General features: G+C 39.9%; 2 protein-coding genes across 3 annotated transcripts in view; one reads left to right on the top strand and one right to left on the bottom strand.

Annotated features, from left to right (window-relative positions):
- The window catches only part of LOC124288178, a 92,737-nt gene that overhangs the window by 8,820 nt on the left and 66,481 nt on the right, over positions 1–17,436 (top strand). For both annotated transcript variants that reach the window (XM_046724768.1, XM_046724774.1), the window contains exons 4-7: positions 469–653; positions 1,288–1,554; positions 5,396–5,615; positions 12,738–12,921. In XM_046724768.1, the coding sequence (XP_046580724.1) occupies positions 469–653; positions 1,288–1,554; positions 5,396–5,615; positions 12,738–12,921 (856 nt within the window). The remainder of the gene's footprint in view (positions 1–468; positions 654–1,287; positions 1,555–5,395; positions 5,616–12,737; positions 12,922–17,436) is intronic.
- Positions 15,748–16,879, bottom strand: LOC124288215. Its single transcript, XM_046724776.1, has 2 exons — positions 16,227–16,879; positions 15,748–15,894 (listed from the first exon to the last, which is right to left on the bottom strand). Exons 1-2 carry the CDS (start codon positions 16,618–16,620, stop codon positions 15,818–15,820), a joined length of 471 nt encoding a protein of 156 aa, XP_046580732.1. The 5' UTR covers positions 16,621–16,879; the 3' UTR covers positions 15,748–15,817.

Here is a 17,436-nt window from a genome sequence, read left to right as displayed (position 1 = left end):
AATGTAAATGTTATAGCTGACCCCTCAGTACAACATATGTTACATGGAATATATTCATGATCACACTTTCTCAGTAAAATACACATTTTAATACTTTTGAGGGGGTCAAGGCCCTTCAGGCACCTACTCGCCAGTCAGTGATCTAATTCACTCATCCACAGTGGCTTCCACAAAATGGAAGACTGACAACTGATAGTCTAGATTGCATACTTTCTGTATCCCTCTGACAAGTGTATTCAGACCCTACAACAGTCACTGTTTTTGAGCAAACATAACATAATCCTTGGCATTTTTAGGAATGTACTAAGTGTGAAGTAACTGACTCATTTGATATATTTTCAACAAAATTATCACCACAACAAAACACTTCGAATTCAATTATTTGTACCAATGACTTGTAAGGTCACTTTTGAAGTAAAAATTCTGTCTGTATTTTCCAAGAAGCTGTATGTGAACTTGCTACTTCAGATGGAACCAATATGGAATTGAGTCTGTACTGTTTGATGACGGACTAGATGTAGGACTTGACCATGAAGTGAAAGTGCGAAGATCAAGAGAGAGTGTTGGAATGGTGGAGATCTTCGCTGCTCTAGACAACAAGTACACCCTGCTACAGGACAAGCTGCTTCTGGAAATGGCCAAATATTCAGCAAGTAGGTTGATGGAATTGGACATATACAACTAAGCTTGAGATTATGTACATGTGACTAGCTACCAAGGAATAAGGAATGGATAAACAGCAATTAACAGGATCGGATGGTCAGCCTCACTGAGTTAGTTGACACATGTATTTGTATCTCAGATGTTCCTGATGTCTATGACTGGATTGTCTTGTCCAGATTCTGTTAGTTACAGACCACTCTCATATAGCTGGAATATAGCTGAGTGTGGCATTAAACAACAAACAAACAAACAACAAGGTAAATAGTTATTTCAACAATATTTTCAAAAATAAGGATATTTCCTTTTGGATGCAATTATTTCCTATCTACCCTCAAATTTCATTTGTTCTGTGGGTGAATCCTGGTAGAAGTGTGGTGATGCTTCTCAAATGGCTACACTTCCAGCACTTTTTCTTAGGAGCCAAATCCTGTAAACCCAAATTGAATTTGACAATACAAGTAAAAAAATGATGATGGTTTAGAGAGTTTATCTCATGACATGGTCACTAATGGCTGTCCAAGTTGTGATTATATCAATTTTATTTGACAACACAGACATGTATTTCATTTGGCATATTATTTAAATTTTAAATCATATATTCAGTACTTTACCCAACTGTTCCAGCTGTGGACAGTGAAGTTAGTGAGATGTACCAGCATCTGAAACGTGAAAGCCTGGCCCTGAAGGGAGGCAACCTGGAGGTGGCTGACATGGCCGGCAGCCGGGCTTGGTTGTCTGGTAGAGTTGCCAGCTTCATGGGAGAAGTTGGAGCACCTCTGGAAATGCGATACAAGGAGCAGGAGGCACAAGTGCTGCAGTTAAAGGGAGAAGGAAAATCTGACCAGTTCATTAAGGATGCAATCCAATCATTCTACCATAACAGTCTGGCTGGTGAGTAGCTAGACTCCTGGTCTAGATGTAATTCCTTGTTTAGCAAATAACTATAGTGAGCTACCAGGATTAACAGATTATCTATGGACGTATTGTGTCAAACTTTGGAGTGACAAACTTGCGGTTGTCTTGAAATAGAAGCCTGGTCCCTGTATGTTCAAGATTTAGTAGTCACTTGCTGGTTGTGTTGAATCTCCCGATATCTCAAAGTATTGATGTACAGTAGAATACTTTTATAACGAACACGGATATAACAAACTGGCGGCTATAGCGAACTGTTTTAAAAGTCCCGAATAAACCTTATATTATCATATAAAAAAGTGAATATCGAACTACGGATACAACGAACTAATTTCAGTGGCCCCTTGGAGTTCGTTCTAAAGGTGTTTTACTGTAGATCCCTTCAACATCAAGGCAACAGGGGACAGCTGTCATTCTCCATAGAGTAAGGTCTGTTAACCCAACTCATGTCGAGATGATGGGACGTCATTGTCAAGACCACCTGTTAAACAGGAAAACTTAAAGAAATATGGATTTGTATCCCATTCACTTACTGGACATGTACACAGGCAATAGTCAGGGTTATGTAGCTCTTCAATCCTGGCTAAGCGGGTGAAAGAAAATCATAGAAAAATAAACCAGGGAATTTGTTTCCAGACGACTTTGGCAAATATTGATAGATGTCAACAGAGGCCCATATACAGTCAAACTTATCTGGACGCTTGCTTAGTCTCACTTTTTGTCCTGACATTTCCGGTTATGTGAATCTGGACAATTACCCCCTTACCAAACTTCTATGGAATGAAAAAAAAACCTGCTGTATAATGCTTAGAATCTACATCATATTCCCTCCATGACGTCACATCACTGGACATAAGGATTTACTACCATTTAAGTTACACTTCTTGCTCTGCTAGGCATTGACATTTCTTTTTCCATGAGCAGAGATCATTCCAAAATAACTGGGTAAACTTACAATCCCACAACAAGTGGGTAATTGTTTCACTATCAGTTTGGCAACATGTACATAAATCATTCTCTGTATACTTCAGTTTAAATATGTATGATTCTATATTGAAATCAACGAAGTTTAACTTCTTGTGTTGTTCGAAACATTTTGGAGTAGAGACTGTTTCAATTAAGATTATCAAACTGTGTTTCCCACTTTAACTGACCTTTTGTCTTTAAATCAGTACAGAATATATATGCTTTGCCTCTGATTTCTGACTAGGCAACTTCTGCAAGGTACATCTATAATCTAAAACAGTGTCTGATTGACCTCTATCTAAAGTAAGAAACTTCAAATATTGTTTGATACTGTTAACAATAGCATAACAATCAAAAATATTTGTGGAAGTATGGTACCTTTCTTTAAATATATTTAGCACTGTTAGTAACTAAAATTAACTATCTGGATCCAGAAACCAAATTTCTGGATAAATGAAGCATATAATATGTATTTTGTTTCGAGTATATATCATTATAGTGGGTTTCCACTGTACTGTCAGTATATATCATTATAGTGGGTTTCCACTGTACTGTCAGTATATATCATAGTGGGTTTCTTCTGTACTGTCAGTATATATATCGTTATAGCGGGTTTCCACTGTACTGTCAGTATATATCATTATAGCGGGTTTCTGGATATTTGGGGTCCGTACAAGTGGGTTTCTACTGTACTGTCAGTATATATCATTATAGTGGGTTTCCACTGTACTGTCAGTATATATTATTATAGTGGGTTTCCACTGTACTGTCAGTATATGTCATAATAGTGGGTTTCCGGATATTTGGGGTCCGTACAAGTGGGGTTTAACTGTACTGTCAGTAAATATCATTATAGTGGGCTTCTGGATATTTGGGTTTGTACAAGTGGGGTTCCACTGTATTGTCAGTATATATCATTATAGTAGGTTTCCAGATATTTGGGGTCCGTACAAGTGGGGTTCCACTGTACTGTCAGTATATATCATTATAGCGGGTTTCTGGATATTTGGGGTCCGTACAAGTGGGTTTCTACTGTACTGTCAGTATATATCATTATAGTGGGTTTCCACTGTACTGTCAGTATATATCATAATATTGGGTTTCCGGATATTTGGGTTTGTACAAGTGGGGTTCCACTGTACTGTCAGTATATATCATGATAGTAGGTTTCCAGATATTTGGGGTCCATACAAGTGGGTTTCCACTGTACTGTCAGTATATATCATTATAGTGGGTTTCCACTGTACTGTCAGTATATATATCGTTATAGTGGGTTTCCACTGTACTGTCAGTATATATAATTATTGTGGGTTTCCGGATATTTGGGGTCCGTACAAGTGGGGTTCCACTGTACTGTCAGTATATATCATTATATTGGGTTTCCAGATATCTTGGGTCCGTACAAGTGGGGTTCCACTATACTGTCAGTATATATCATTATTGTGGGTTTCCGGATATTTGGGGTCCGTACAAGTGGGGTTCAACAGTACTGTCATTATATATCATTATAGTGGGTTTCCGGATATTTGTGGTCTGTACAAGTGGGGTTCCACTGTACTGTCAGTATATATCGTAATATTGAGTTTCCGGATATTTGGGGTCCGTACAAGTGTGGTTCCACTGTACTGTCAGTATATATCATTATTGTGGGTTTCCAGATATTTGGGGTCCGTACAAGTGGGGTTCCACTGTATTGTCAGTATATATCATTATAGTGGGTTTCCGGAAATTTGGGTTCCGTACAAGTGGGGTTCCACTGTACTGTCAGTATATATCATTATAGTGGGTTTCCGGATATTTGGGGTCTGTACAAGTGGGGTTCCACTGTACTGTCAGTATATATCATTATAGTGGGTTTCCGGATATTTGGGGTCCGTACAAGTGGGGTTCCACTGTACTGTAAGTATATGGTCTGATGTCTGTATATGGTCTCTGATGTCACTATATGGCCTGATGTCAGTATATGGCCTCTGATGTCAGTATATGGTCTGATGTCTGTATATGGTCTCTGATGTCAGTATATGGCCTGATGTCAGTATATGGCCTCTGATGTCAGTATATGGCCTGATGTCAGTATGTGGTCTCTGATGTCAGCATATGGTCTCTGATATCAGTATATGGTCTCTGATGTCAGTATATGGTCTGATGTCTGTATATGGTCTCTGATGTCACTATATGGCCTGATGTCAGTATATGGCCTCTGATGTCAGTATATGGTCTCTGATGTCAGTATATGGTCTCTGATGTCAGTATATGGCCTGATGTCAGTATGTGGTCTCTGATGTCAGTATATGGTCTCTGATGTCAGTATATGGCCTGATGTCAGTATATGGTCTCTGATGTCAGTATATGGTCTCTGGTGTCAGTATATGGCCTCTGATGTCAGTATATGGTCTGATGTCTATATATGGTCTCTGATGTCACTATATGGCCTGATGTCAGTATATGGCCTCTGATGTCAGTATATGGTCTCTGATGTCAGTATATGGTCTTTGATGTCAGTATATGGTCTGATGTCAGTATATGGTCTTTAATGTCAGTATATGGTCTCTGATGTCAATTAATCTTGATAACAGGTCACTAGCTTACATATACTGTTTGATAGCCCTAATGTGTTTTAGTGGCCTTGACACAGACAGACACTATTCATGTCAAGGTCAGCATCAAGGAGGGTAAAGATAATTTGAGACTTCAGTGGGTGAGTAAATAGAGAATGCATCATGAGACTGCTCTCTCTATGACTACAAAGTTTTATGTGAATTGGAAACATATACCATAGTTTGAAATATAGTCCATGTTTAGGACAGCTAAGTTATAAAACAAAATGCCTGAATCTTCTTCTTTGAATACACAGGACCCACAACATGCGGAGAAGCAATCCAGGAACTGTTTGAAAGACAGAGGACGGAGAAAGACGCAATTATAAAACAAGTACAGGGTGTATCATCAGCTATGTTTGTGAAATATGCCTCCTTGTCTCGTCAGTGCTTCATCCTCACAGAAGAGTCGGAGTTCAGCACAGGCAGTGTTGCTGTTGGTTTAGCTGAGAGGATTCCAGGCCACTCATATCCAGGGTGAGTTTCCACAACAATTTGTCTGTAGTCATTTCAAGACCTATTACTCTTTGGATAAATTGGAAGACTTTTAATTTGTTAATAGCCAATGTATATGAAATCCTATGAAGTATGAATCCATCTTACCCTGTTCTAACTCACTTCGAGAATTCGACTATTATTATCATGCATAGTTCTTTTTATTAAATCTTTTGGAGAATATGCTGTTTGTTTATCTATGAAGTGGAACTAGATTGGATAAAAAAACATATCCTAAACAAGGGAATTGTTAGAAATAACAAGGCCCTTAAAACATAGTTTAAGCTTACAAGGGTTATGTCCCCTGAATATTGATCAATAATGTTCGTCTGTGACAACAATCATGGCGAACCACTTTGCATCCCATACTGCGGCAGAAATAGAATAAAAAATAATGAGTGTTAACGGTGTGTTGTGTTTTCGTGTCAGGAATAACTGTGTTATAACATTTACTAGAATTTGGCACCTTCAAAATCTAAAGGGTAATATATTCGTTCCACAGCCTTTTGCCAGGTAGTTGCACAGCCAGTTTAAATCCATATTTTGGCCTCCACCTCAGGAAATATGGATTCGAATAGGCTGTACTATCCTATACTACCTTGAAAATATCACCTGTGTTAGATACTGTAAGAACTGTGTGTTGCCATGTCAAGATATATCACCTGGGCAACTTACTGTATCAATAGTGTTGCCATGTCAAGATATATCACCTGGGTGACTTACTGTAACCATTGTGTGTTGCCATGTCAAGATATATCACCTGGGCAACTTACTGTAACAATAGTGTTGCCATGTCAAGATATATCACCTGGGCAACTTACTGTAACAATAGTGTTGTCATGTCAAGATATATCACCTGGGCAACTTACTGTAACAATAGTGTTGCCATGTCAAGATATATCACCTGGGCAACTTACTGTAACAATAGTGTTGCCATGTCAAGATATATCACCTGGGTGACTTACTGTAACCATTGTGTGTTGCCATGTCAAGATATATCACCTGGGCAACTTACTGTAACAATAGTGTTGCCATGTCAAGATATATCACCTGGGTGACTTACTGTAACCATTGTGTGTTGCCATGTCAAGATATATCACCTGGGCGACTTACTGTAACAATAGTGTTGTCATGTCAAGATATATCACCTGGGTGACTTACTGTAACAATAGTGTTGTCATGTCAAGATATATCACCTGGGCAACTTACTGTAACAATAGTGTTGCCATGTCAAGATATATCACCTGGGTGACTTACTGTAACCATTGTGTGTTGTCATGTCAAGATATATCACCTGGGCAACTTACTGTAACAATAGTGTTGCCATGTCAAGATATATCACCTGGGCGACTTACTGTAACCATTGTGTGTTGTCATGTCAAGATATATCACCTGGGCAACTTACTGTAACAATTGATATCTCATAGGAAATATTGTTTTGACAGTAGATTTTGTACAATGCCCTGACAATGCAATGACGTCATGAACTTGATGACGTCACAATGCTATGACATCGCTGCACTGCAAGTTTAATGACAGTACCGTGTTCAGAGATGTACATTTTTCATTGAAAACTAATGAAGAGTGTTTTTATCCCACCGGCATGTAATGCGGTGGGATATAGTCGTCGCCTCGTCTGTCTGTCCGTCCGTCCGTAATCATTTTGTTTCCGGAGCATAACTCAAAGACCGTTCGATATTTTTCAACAAAAATTGGTAGATATGTCAAACATAACCTAAGGTGGTGCCTTTTGCTATTTACAGATTATTGTCATTTTTATTTTTCCCGGTTTCCATGGAAACGATTCGGACTTAGTCCCAAAAGTGAGGGGTGGGCTTCGGACTTAGTCCCAAAAGTGAGGGGTGGGCTTCGTTTACGGAGCATAACTCAAGAACCGTTCAATATTTTTCAACAAAACTTGGTAGATATATCAAACAGAACCTTAAGTGGTACCTTTTGCTATTTGCAGATTTGGGGCATTTTACTTTTTCCCGGTTTCCATGGAAATGATTCGGACTTAGACCCAAAAGGAGGGGTGGGTTTCGCTTCCGGAGCACAACTCAAAAACTTATTACCGGTAATATTTTTCAGCAAAACTTTGCAGATATGTGAGGCAGATCTTGAAGTGGTGCCTTTTGCTATTTGCAGATTTTTGTCATTTTTATTTTTCCCAGTTTCCACGGAAACCATTCAGACTTAGTTTCCAAAGGGAGGGGTAGGTTTCATTTCAGACTCAAAACTTCTTAATATCTTCAAAAACTTGGCAGATATGTGAGGCAGATCTTGAAGTGGTGCCTTTTGCTATTTCATTTTTGTCATTTATTTTTTCCATGATTTCCATGGAACGATTTGCACTTAGTCTAAAATCAAGCTGGACTTTAAGTAACTGTCAGATGATTTGTTCTTTCAAAGATGTGGGGGCCGGGGGGATATGTCATCTTCTGATGACTCTTGTTTATGATAAATAGAATCTCACCCTCGTGGCTGCTGATATATATAAATATATCAACACTTGTTGATAAAAATAGAAATATCTTTGGGAAGCCTCGGATATTTGTAACTTTATCAACTCATAATATATTTCATATCAAAAGACACCCTGGGGAGATTCACTATATGTCACCTGGGCAACTTTCTGTAACAATTGTTTGTTGGGTGTGTTTGCAAGTGGTCCTCTCTGCTGTGGAAGGTCATCCTCTAGCTCCTGCTGTAGGTGACGTAAATTGTTATGGATATATGGTCTAGACAGCAGCAAACCCGAACCTGCAGTAACTGACGTGAGACTCGAGGACAGACAGAATGTTTTCACAACACATTAATGATATTTTGCATGATGGTTGTCATTCAATGACATTCATGTTTTGGATTTTGGTAGAGTTTTGCGTATTTGAGATATCGGGAAGGAAGTCTGAATGAAAAACCTAGAGGTCTTATGATCATCCATTCAGGGGACTATATGATCAGCCTTGGACTCCAAGATTCTTATCTACATGTGTCAGTCTACCCAAGCCGTTGCAACTACTTTCAGCTGTCTTCCAGGCAATGCGGTATAAATGGAAGGTCCTCCTGTTTGGAATTTCCATAGCCCCATTGCCAAATCATGAGACCCACCACACAGCTCCTCCATCGCAGGGGGATTGTGCCAGAAACCTACATAGAAGACTGCATTTAGGTCCATTCTACTGCACAATTTCTTCAGAAATAATTTTGCTTCCTCACTCGGTTGCCAGCTGGAGATTATAGTCAACATCAAGAAGTTGGAACTCCATACCAAAAACCAACTCCATTTGTCTCCACGGACACTACATCTTCATGCTTGGCACATTATCAGAGATCTCTAATGGTGAAAGGATACTTCAAAAAGAGTTCTTAAAGCAGCCACATCGGCTCTTCACACTTCCACCCATTCCCTCTAACAAATGAAGATGTTTGAAGAATATTGCAAGCTGCATGATGTTTCATCACCTACTATGGCTTTGGCACAGACAGTCGCCCCATCTCGACATTGCAAGAAAATTGAAGCTATTTATATTGCAGCTACCAACACAGTTATGGCCATGGCAAAAGCGAACAAGCTTTCTACAGTTCCAGAACTTCAATCACTTCTACGATCCAACAAGGTGGCTGAAATTCTGCCATCCAGCTTCAGATCTTTTAGTGGTTCTAGACATCTGATTTCTGCTAGCTGATTATGAGACACTAGGAAAAGGACTTTGTGGGCCTGACCCCCGGAAGAGTCTTTCACATAGATCTCACTACAACACACATCTTGAAGATTCATGTCTTTGTGATATCAAACAAGTATGTTTCGAAAGGAAGCAGTATGGTAAGGTTTTCATGGGTGTCCATCAGGACTTCATCCTGAAGAATCAGTTGCCTGATCAACTGGACAGATTGTTCACCATTTCACTATTGTCTTGCATAATTGGGCCTGATGATGTTGAAGATCTCTCTCAGGGCCCTTAACATCTATATCAACATTTCACAATACTGTCATACTGTCTTTATCCTGTTAACCCGAGCATCTTCAGCAGATGTATCTAGAACCACCATTGCCTTTCGGATGTGTCCAGTGATCCTCCAAGCTGTAACCGTGAATCCCCAGGTTGCTTCCAATTCTAACAAGATGAGAGCAGTCTTTGGCCCTGGGTCCTGGTTCAATAGCTGTAGACTGCCTGGCAACACAAATGGACATATCTCCAGGGTTACCTTGGGAATTGATTCGACATTTGTAGATTACAGAATGAATTATGTTAATCCTTGATTGACAAGTCTTTATTCTGTTGAAGTTCAACCATGACACTGGTGTTGTCACAAGGCAATGAAGATAAACCATGTATAATGGCTCTGAGGCAAACCATATATAATGGCTCTGAAGCAAACCATGTGTAATGGCTCTGAGGCAAACCATGTGTAATGGCTCTAAGGCAAACCATGTGTAATGGCTCTGAGGCAAACCATGTATAATGGCTCTGAGGCAAACCATGTGTAATGGCTCTGAGGCAAACCATGTATAATGGCTCTAAGGCAAACCATGTGTAATGGCTCTGAGGCAAACCATGTATAATGGCTCTGAGGCAAACCATGTATAATGGCTCTGAGGCAAACCATGTATAATGGCTCTGAGGCAAACCATGTATAATGGCTCTGAGGCAAACCATGTGTAATGGCTCTGAGGCAAACCATGTGTAATGGCTCTGAGGCAAACCACGTATAATGGCTCTGAGGCAAACCATGTATAATGGCTCTGAGGCAAACCATGTGTAATGGCTCTGAGGCAAACCATGTATGGCCTCAAACCACGTATATATTGAGGCAAACCATGCTCTGAAAACCTCTAATGGCTCTGTGTGGCTCTGAGGCAAACCACGTATAATGGCTCTGAGCCAAACCATGTGTAATGGCTGTGAGGTTATCCTCACATATTCGCTAACCTCTAGTCTGTGTGAACAAACATGTTAGTAAGTGTATGAACTCTTGTGTGATTTTTTTTAAGTACTCTCCTCCTGTGGGTGCTTCATTGTCAGTGTCAAGACATAAATAGAAGATGAAAAGTGGTCATTGACGGGATGTGTTCAGAATATTAAACAGAGAGATTACTGAGCTGTTCGGCCTTTCACCTGTGTGCATCTCTACAGGGGACAGTTTGGCAAAACTTGCCATCTGGGACTAATATGAGGACCAAAAGATCTTTGGATTTTGGGGACTGTTAAAAATCAGGGTCAGGGGCGGATACAGCTTTTTCAAAAAGGGGGGGTGCACACTATTGAGAAAAGGTGTGTGTGTGTGCACACTTCATTTTCATCTGAGTTTCAATGGTCATTTAATAAACTTTCAAGACAAAAGATCCCCCTCCCCCCACCCCCTCGGGATCATCATTTGTCCTTTTATGGTACAACAATAAGTCATGTTACTTGGGATCACCCCCTAAAGTATCACTAAGGGTATCAAAAGATGTGGACTAGGTGAGCCACTTGTGAACAATTCATCACACAGATGTCATCTACCTACAGATTGGGGTCATCTGCAGCCCACCATTCAACCCTGGGTTAAGTACGTAACATGTGATAGGATAAGTATTATAAGTATACAATTCATTGTTAAATATACAATTTATTCAAAATTTCATTCAGTCTTGTGAACCAGTCCTTGGAATGGACCTTAGTTTTCAGAAATACATACATATATTACAAATGCCATACATTGACTTCTTAGAAGTTATATTTGTTGTCAGGTTACTATTATGTGTCAGCATACTGCGTATCCAGCAAATACCTGTATGAACAGGTGATGGATGGTCCATGCATCCATGATGCAATTGTGATCTCGAGGAATAACTGCATATTACCTTTTCATACCATTTTTTCCATGCTTAGGTCTAAAAAAAAAAGTGTTGTGGTTCCGATTACCTGACCGACCCTTGAATTCTGGTGCCGATCCTATTTTTTTTAAGTGGTATGAATGAAATCAGCTTTCAGATACCATTGTGTTTTCCTGGCACCAACGGACATTGGTCATTCTGATAGAGAAATTCAACATGATGGCTGCAAGCTTGTTTGAATAAACAATTACACATTGATAAATGTGTTATTAGTTTGTACTTTACTTCTAAAACAAAATGTAAAAAATAAGAAGTCCTCCTACCGACCGACCGACCGACCTACCTACCTACCTACCTACCTGCCTGAAATTTGAAAGAGGTGTAATCGGAACCACAACATTTGTTTTATTTGGCCTTACGCCCAGAGTGACAATAGTTGTGTGTTATTTTTGTCACAGTGTTTTGGTGAATGTGCCTTCATAATGGCAAAGTAGACAATGGTAAAATTGTTGAATGACCTCTTTCTCTCATAGAAACAGGACCTTCACTGTCTGACTTACACTGTTGTCTATTTGTTGGCTGGAGGGCAAGAATACTGTTGTCATCTCAGCTGCCATACGATCATGTGTATTTGTTCAGGTTCCCATAAATGCCACTTATAAACAAATCAAATTTTATGAAGTCCTTAAATGGTTTTTTTTATCCTACTTCATCTTGATCTTTGCCTCTGAAATAATGTAAACAGGCATAAAATTGCACAGTATAATTGTGGGATTTTTTTATGTATAAGATGTCCAATAAAGTTATACAAAACCAGGTTTTAGAGGGTTATTATAGTAAAAATACAGGATGTTGTCTTCATTTAATTATTTCAAACAAAATTACTTCTGTAAGGTTTTCCATAGAATTGGAACTGATTGGTTTTGAGATGATAAATTCAATTAATAATATTGAAAAATTTAGACAATTCATATTAGTAGAATAGGTCAGATCTGATATAAAGACAAATCAATCAGTCCAAGGCTGCTTGTGAAGATTAAACTTGGACTCTTTTTCCACACAAAAATGTTATCAATGTTGATGAATGAGTAAATGGTAATTCAGACATGGTTAAAAAATATACATAACTGAATAATAACTGAATTTTTAACATCCACAAAATTTGATTGACCTCAATTCCTAAAAACTGGTTTCTGAACATTTTTGGTCGACTTAAAACAATTTCGGGGCAACACATAACCCACATTTCTGTGATATAGTTGAGAATTGATATCTTTCAACAGGTATAACTGGGATCGGACAAGGTCTGAAAGTTTAGCCAAAGAGCGTCTGGAACAGCGTACTGGCCATCGCCCAGTGAGGACCAGTGGAGTTGTGACGGTAGTTGAAAGTACCGATGCCAGCCGGCTTGACATGCAGATACAGGTGGTCACAGAGCTGGAGAGGAAACAGTACTTGGAGAGAGAGGTGACTTACTGGCAAACTCTTGCCTTTTGTGAAACATGACAAAGTAACATGGACAATATTTAAGACCTCAAGTTGTACAGTATTATTTCTTGTGACTGGAAAATTGATGTTGATGAGTATGTTATAGACAAATAGTTTTGTACTCAGTTCATATGAAGACATAAGCAGCAGTTGGGCAGCCAGCTGACAGTCCACATTGAAATGTGGGTTCATTCACACATTGTCTTCCTACTGTTGAGCAAACCTGTTCCCCAGGCTGCTATCAGATCCCTCCACCTCACTTCTGAAGCAGACTTAGTGTTCCTGCATTAGGTTTTCCATTCCCTTTTGTTTCATGCGAAAACATTGACTGCAAATGTCATGCCTTGAGCAATTTGTTCCCAAAGTTTAAACTGCCTGACCAAACACACTTGCCATCATGTTATCAGCCAGTTCATAAATCACTGTTCTGTGTGAGAGTATAGTGAAACTTGCTGTCTTGTGCCATAGTGCTGGATATTAAGACCGTTATATAGTTACAGTCCGTTTGGCTCAAAAGCGGACCGATGAATTGCAATCTAACTCGAAAACTAATAAATGTAACATACTCAATGAAACGCTGATCATAATCAAAACATCATACCCACTCTGTGAGGTTTTTGCAGAATTTTTGTCCTAAAAATAATAAAGTTGTTTAACAAACTATCATTAAAATATTGACACAGTTCACTGTTTGTTACGAGGGAGGAGTGCAAAGAAAGGGACAGCCAGGTGTTCGAGAAGCACGATCACAGACAAAGTTATTTTTTCATTAACCTGGCTATTCCTTTCTCTGCACTCCTCCCCTCGTAACAAATAGTGAACTGTGTCAATATGTTAATGATATATTGTTAAACAACTTTTTTATTTTAGGACAAAAATTCTGCAAAAACCTCACAGAGTGGGTATGATGTTTTGATTATGATCAGCGTTTCATTGAGTATGTTACATTTATTAGTTTTCGAGTTAGATTGCAATTCATCGGTCCGCTTTTGAGCCAAACGGACTATATATAGTATATTATATACAATTCGGTTGTTATTCACTAGTATATAACATGGATCTCATGAATGGTTCCTTTTTTCACATGGTTGACTTTTGAAAATTGGGTTGGTGCATGTATTTGTTTTCCCACCATTTTGACTTATTTCACAAACATATTCACATTGTTAAGTTGTTTCTATGGTGATTTGGTGCATGTTTCTACGCCATTTTCAGCCTTTATTCCACCTCTTTCCTGACAATAGTCAGGTATTGGTCATACTGGCTTGAGACTGATCTTGCAATAGCTTCTGTTGTTCCAGAAGTTGCCACACAGACAACTTCTGTGATGTCAGTATACAAGGGTCTCACGCTACTACAGACAAGTTTATCCAAAGTAGATGCTATCAAAGTGTCGATGTCAAAGTTTAAGACCAATGACATGGGGAACCTTAGGCTTTATCATGACTTACACCAACCCGTTCTTCACCATGTAGAATATTAGCAGTGAGCTGGCCAGTGACCCAAATTGAGGAGGTCAACCTCTTCTCTTCTATTTTGGCAACATTAGGAATATCTTTTTTCTACTTCAGCCTGTTCATTGTAAGGTCGATTGGCCATGGATGAACTGATCATGGGGACATTTTTCACTGATAAACATGATGATTCTTCCGATAAAGATCCAATTTTCAGCCTCTGAGCTACTATGTGATTATCCTTTATTAACCAATTCACTCATGACAATCAGAACCAAAACACACTCAGTGAAAACAATGTACAACATGGAACGTTTACAAGGGTTTCATGAGTGCAAATGGTGAAACAGTCTACATGCACAGTACACATGTCAGTACTTAAAATATTTCTCCAATGCATAATATGCATATTTCATGTCTTTGTAACATGTAACATGGCAGTTTGGGGCTCCAGGAAAACAAAAAGACTGTGGCAAAGAAGAGTAGTCCTCTTTCATTAGTGAACATAACCTCAGCAATGTCACATTCAAGCACACAGGTTACACTTCATTACAGCCTCTTAATAGTTCTGGCTCTGGTCTATGCGGGACATTGAATGAAAACATTTACTTAAGTGTTGATCCTTAATGTACAAGGTATCCAAACAATGTCCTAACGATTACAATCAAGAAGTAAAATCATCTACATCTATGTGGCAGCATCGTCATTTTAGAGTGTTTAATTCATTTCTCTTTGATCTTATCAAGTTTCTATTATCGTTATCACCTTGATAAAAACAGATGTGTCAGAAATTTTCATGTTGAGGGGTCACCTTGGGGATGGGTAGTGATCAGGAAGCCAAATCATGTCACTCATCGTAAACATTGTATTGTGTATTATTGCACTCCTATGATGAGAAAATATTATTTTTCCTTATCCTGACTCATGCTTATTTGCTTTCTCATCCTCTCTTCCGAACGATCAAGTGGAAACTTGAATCCCTTCGATTTCCTTGAAGCGAACGTACAATCACTCACCCTGAATTACCTCCCTTTTCCCGCCAAAACTAGCACGTGACCTGCCATGCCTTGCTCCTCACTCTCTCCTCTATCGCCTAAGCGGACGGTTGGGTGGTCACTTCAGGGTCCCTTCGCGGCTTATAACTTCAAATATTTTGGATATATAGCACAAATTCTGCCGTGATTGTGTTTCTAAATACGTTGTTTATCATATTTATAACAAAATTTGTACATTGTATGTCAAATTAATTCACAATTTCACTTCGTTCCAGGTGACTGTTTGTTCACATGTTTTCAATGTAAACAACAGTCCATCACGTCTCAATGCTTGATTTACACCCTAGGTGTTCTTCTTGGCTGGTTTACAGGTTGAATATATCTTGATGTTTGATTATTGTGTATAATCATGTGTATATATTGAATTTATGACTTCATATATCTGTTGAATTGTGAAATATCTGACTTACAAAATTTTTCACATGTGATTGAAGAATTTGAGCCTAAAGTTATGCAACCTGTTGTCAGATTCAACCAGCCTGCGTTGAGAAGGTGATATACAGCCTTGAGTACTGTAAGTTGCTGCGACTACGTCTTGAGAGCTGTGCTGATCTACGATGTCATCCCAGTCGAAGTTCTGCGACGTCACCAGTAGGGGAGAAGTCTACCCCACGTACTGTAAGTAAAAGGAAGTCCCCACAGGCAGAGACGGCGCAACATAAGAAACACCAGACGGACGTTTCAGGGAAGCGATCCACGTCATCCAGGAACTCATCTAGATCTTCCCACTCTACAAGATCTTCGAGGTCGTTGTTGCATAACCCTATGCAACGACCTTCAACAAATGTTGGGGCGCCTGGTGCTGAAGTAGATGGTTCCAGTCCTTTGGGACCTCCAGTGTTGCAGCCTGAGGTCTTCCTTGCAGCGTCGCAGAGAATATCTAGTGCTGAGAACTTGTCAGCGCAGATTAGAAGTATGACGTCACCGATGTCATCGTTGCAGTCTACCCTTGGCAGTGATGCTGTGAGATCGTCAAAGATGTTACATCTTCCTGTTGGCAGTCTACCGCAGCAGTTGCAGCAGAAGCAGATGTCAGCTGAGAACCCTTTGGCATCTGAAAACGCTACGTCGTCAGCGATGTCGACAGACGAGTCAGTTGCAGTCATCACGCAGCAGCGTCCGATTACAAACGCAGAGGCCCTCAATGTTGAAGATTTTGCTGACACCATCACCCGTAGGGTGATGCAGGCTATGGAGATGAGCAGGAGAAGAAGCAGACGGTTCCTGAGAACAACGCTGCAGAGGGCGAGATGATGGCAGACATCGCAGACTGGTCTTTTACTACGTCGTCAGCAGTCAATGTAGTCATCTCTAGTCAGAGCCTAGCAGCTGAGCGGGGACAACCTGCAGTAGAGGATGACTTCATCTTCACTGAGGCAGAGGTACTGGCGTGGGTGGCTGATGGTCTCCCGATATCGTCTCCAACCAGAGACTTTAATCCGGCCGAGATGACTTCGAGTCGATTACAAGAAGGAAGATGACTTCGAAGGTTGCGATTACCATACCAGCCGATGAAGCCCATTGGCGCAGGTTGCAGACAACCTTCCGGCATCATAACATGGACCACTTCAACAAGGCGCCTGACATCGATGAAGATTTCTACCTTGTATCAGATTCGAAGTCTCGCAGTTACAAGGTGGAAGACAAGAAGTTGGTGCAGCTTGATACGACAACCCGTAGGGCCTTTTACGGGTTAGCAAGGTCCAGAGCCATCAACGAGCTTTCAAGCATCCTAAGATGGAAGAAGAAAGAATGATCCAGTCTACACTAGTGTTACAGCGCAAGGATCAGGAGTTACCTCCGATCACTTGGCCTCTACGTCGGCAGGCATCACACTTTTACATCGTCAGGGGCTGCTGAGTTCCTCTACATGGCCAGATGTCTACACCAAGCCTTTCATACGAAAACCTTGGGCAGCGCCTACACTGTTTGACGGCGGCATCCGGCAGTTGTTGCGTGAAGTAACTCAAGATTCCAAGGACTTG

Source organism: Haliotis rubra, unplaced genomic scaffold (genome assembly GCF_003918875.1).
Source record: "Haliotis rubra isolate DU_JTF1 unplaced genomic scaffold, ASM391887v1 Scf111, whole genome shotgun sequence".
Lineage (NCBI taxonomy): Eukaryota > Metazoa > Mollusca > Gastropoda > Lepetellida > Haliotidae > Haliotis > Haliotis rubra.
The sequence above is the reverse complement of the archived record's forward strand: the minus strand, read 5'-3'. Positions and strand labels throughout refer to the sequence as shown.